Here is a 2246-nt window from a genome sequence, read left to right on the forward strand (position 1 = left end):
TGAGATTTCTATTCTGCAAAGATCTGAATAAATACATATATTAGTTCTGATGTATCATAACTTCCTTAGATTTATATTCCTATTATGATTAGAAGTTAGTGTCAAATACAGCTACAGTGTTATTGTTGTTTTCAGAGGAAATATATTTTTCAATACATATTTCATGATTGCCAGCCACCTTCCAGGCTGCTACGTTCAGCCTCAAGCCTCAACAGTGGAAAGAACACAAATGAAAATACAGACAGTATAGCAGCTGGCGGAAAGACAAATCAAATGGTCACACCTCACAATTGAAACATTTTTAGCACATTTTTTCTACATAATAACAATCTGCAAATATTTTGCATATTTTCTCAGCAGAACTCTCTGATTCAAATTAATTTTTACATTTTTGTACAGTTTTCAGATTTCTGATTCTTGTTTTCAATAAAATAAAATGTTAAGTGACAATAATTAAACAATTCATCTTATTTTCTATTCAGTTAGGTCATATTATTGTGTGTTCAATGCTACATTTCAATGAAACAACGGCTAAGTCTCAGGAGCAAAGGCTTTGCCTTATGCAGAAGGTCTCCAATAATGTAAATCAGCATACATACATTGCTGGTTTGCATATGAGGCTGAGTGGAAAAATGCATTTGGCTACTTTTGACCAAAAATCACATTTCCGCCTACCACACTGCCATCTAAAACCTTTGTGGAACAAACATGCTTCAACGTATTCAACCTAAAATTGCTTGAGTTATAGTCCAGATGTGGATCTATAAAGTCTGAGGTTTCATCCAGAGTTCCAAATTGGGTTTCAAGGTGTTCTGAAGTTTTTATTTTAGAGAAAAAAAAGGTATTTGTTTAATCACCTATAAATCAGACACGCCGACTTTTAAAATAGTGGTTCCACCTGAAAAATATCCCACAATGCCTTTCTGTCCTACAAATATAACCAACTGGGTTTCCAATTTAAAGTTTGGGAGCTGCACTTAATTTAATTCACATATGTCATTTCAGGTGGAAGTTGCCCCTAAGACCCTCTGGGCTTAATAAAGTTGTATTTAATTCAGACCTTATTAAGAGACACATACTGACCTTGCTTGCAAACCTCAGTGAGTTCAGAGTTTCTCCAAAGCTGTCCGGCTCAGGGGAAATGTTCACAAACATCAACCTAGAGAATCAAAACCACAAAAATCATTGGAAACTTAAAGGATTCTGAGAAAAGTGACTCAACATGAGTTTTGAATCGGGATTTTAAATAAACCACACTTTAAACAGATGAGTGCATCTATAGGGGATCCGATGAAGGACTCACGTTTTGCTGTTTCCTCCAAGGCAGTTCTGCAGCAGGTAGGTCAGCTTAGAGTTCCTGTAGGGAATGTGGCTCTCCTGAAACGGGTTTTAATGAGAGACAGGTTAAACACCAAATTAATGCAGCTTTTCAGTCATTTACTGTGAACGGATCCGCCTCACACACCTTATTGGCCAGAGAGGTGATGACAATGCCCAGGTTGGACAGGGAGCTGTTGATGCAGGTCATCTCTTTGAAGCGCTCTCCCTGAGACTGACTCTTCAGCATTCGCTCGCTGCCGGCCAGATCCACCAGACACAGAGTGGCTGAAAACATGGAGAGCAGGAGAAACAGTCAGGAAAAACAGCTGCTGTAATTAATGTCACAGCTTCTTTATAATATATGACTTTTATAGAAATTATCTTGGCATGTGACTTATCTCTCTAAGAATTTTTGGTTATATTTAGGTTTCCATAATAGCAGCAAAGGCGACAGCAATTAATTTTAAACGGTTTGTAGAATCTTATATGAACTATTAGTGCAATTAGCACAGCTAGCATTGAAAAAATAAATGGTTTTGATAGACTTGTTGAGAAAGAGAACCCAAATCCATATTTTGGTTGATTTTGGAAAAAGAAACAAATGGAGGATTGGTTCCCAGACATAGAACCATGCAGCCATCGGTACCTTTGAGCACCAACGTTCTGAAAGTACTTTAAATATGAAAATATTACATACTGCTTAAAAAAAATAAGTATTTTTAATTAAGAATAATTTTGTTTGAATATGCTTTACAGGAGGCATCCCTGTTTGTCAAAGAACACTACTGCCACCTACTGGTTTGTGACGTCACGGTGCGGTATCGGCTGTTGATCAAGTCCCAGTGCTGTATCTGGTGTTTGTCACAACGCGCTATTATCCAAGTCATGTCATCTTAAAAAACATTCTTCTTCCAAATGTTGGCTAC

At 37.1% G+C, this 2246-nt stretch overlaps 1 protein-coding gene across 2 annotated transcripts in view; it reads right to left on the reverse strand.

The window, feature by feature from the left end:
• The window catches only part of LOC107086724 (carboxy-terminal kinesin 2-like), an 11651-nt gene that overhangs the window by 3609 nt on the left and 5796 nt on the right, over positions 1-2246 (reverse strand). For both annotated transcript variants that reach the window (XM_015377849.1, XM_015377852.1), the window contains exons 14-16: positions 1466-1605; positions 1304-1377; positions 1084-1159 (exon numbers count right to left, since the gene is read on the reverse strand). In XM_015377849.1, the coding sequence (XP_015233335.1) occupies positions 1084-1159; positions 1304-1377; positions 1466-1605 (290 nt within the window). The remainder of the gene's footprint in view (positions 1-1083; positions 1160-1303; positions 1378-1465; positions 1606-2246) is intronic.

This window comes from Cyprinodon variegatus, unplaced genomic scaffold (assembly GCF_000732505.1).
Source record: "Cyprinodon variegatus isolate N-32 unplaced genomic scaffold, C_variegatus-1.0 Scaffold160, whole genome shotgun sequence".
In the NCBI taxonomy this organism is placed as follows: Eukaryota; Metazoa; Chordata; class Actinopteri; order Cyprinodontiformes; family Cyprinodontidae; genus Cyprinodon; species Cyprinodon variegatus.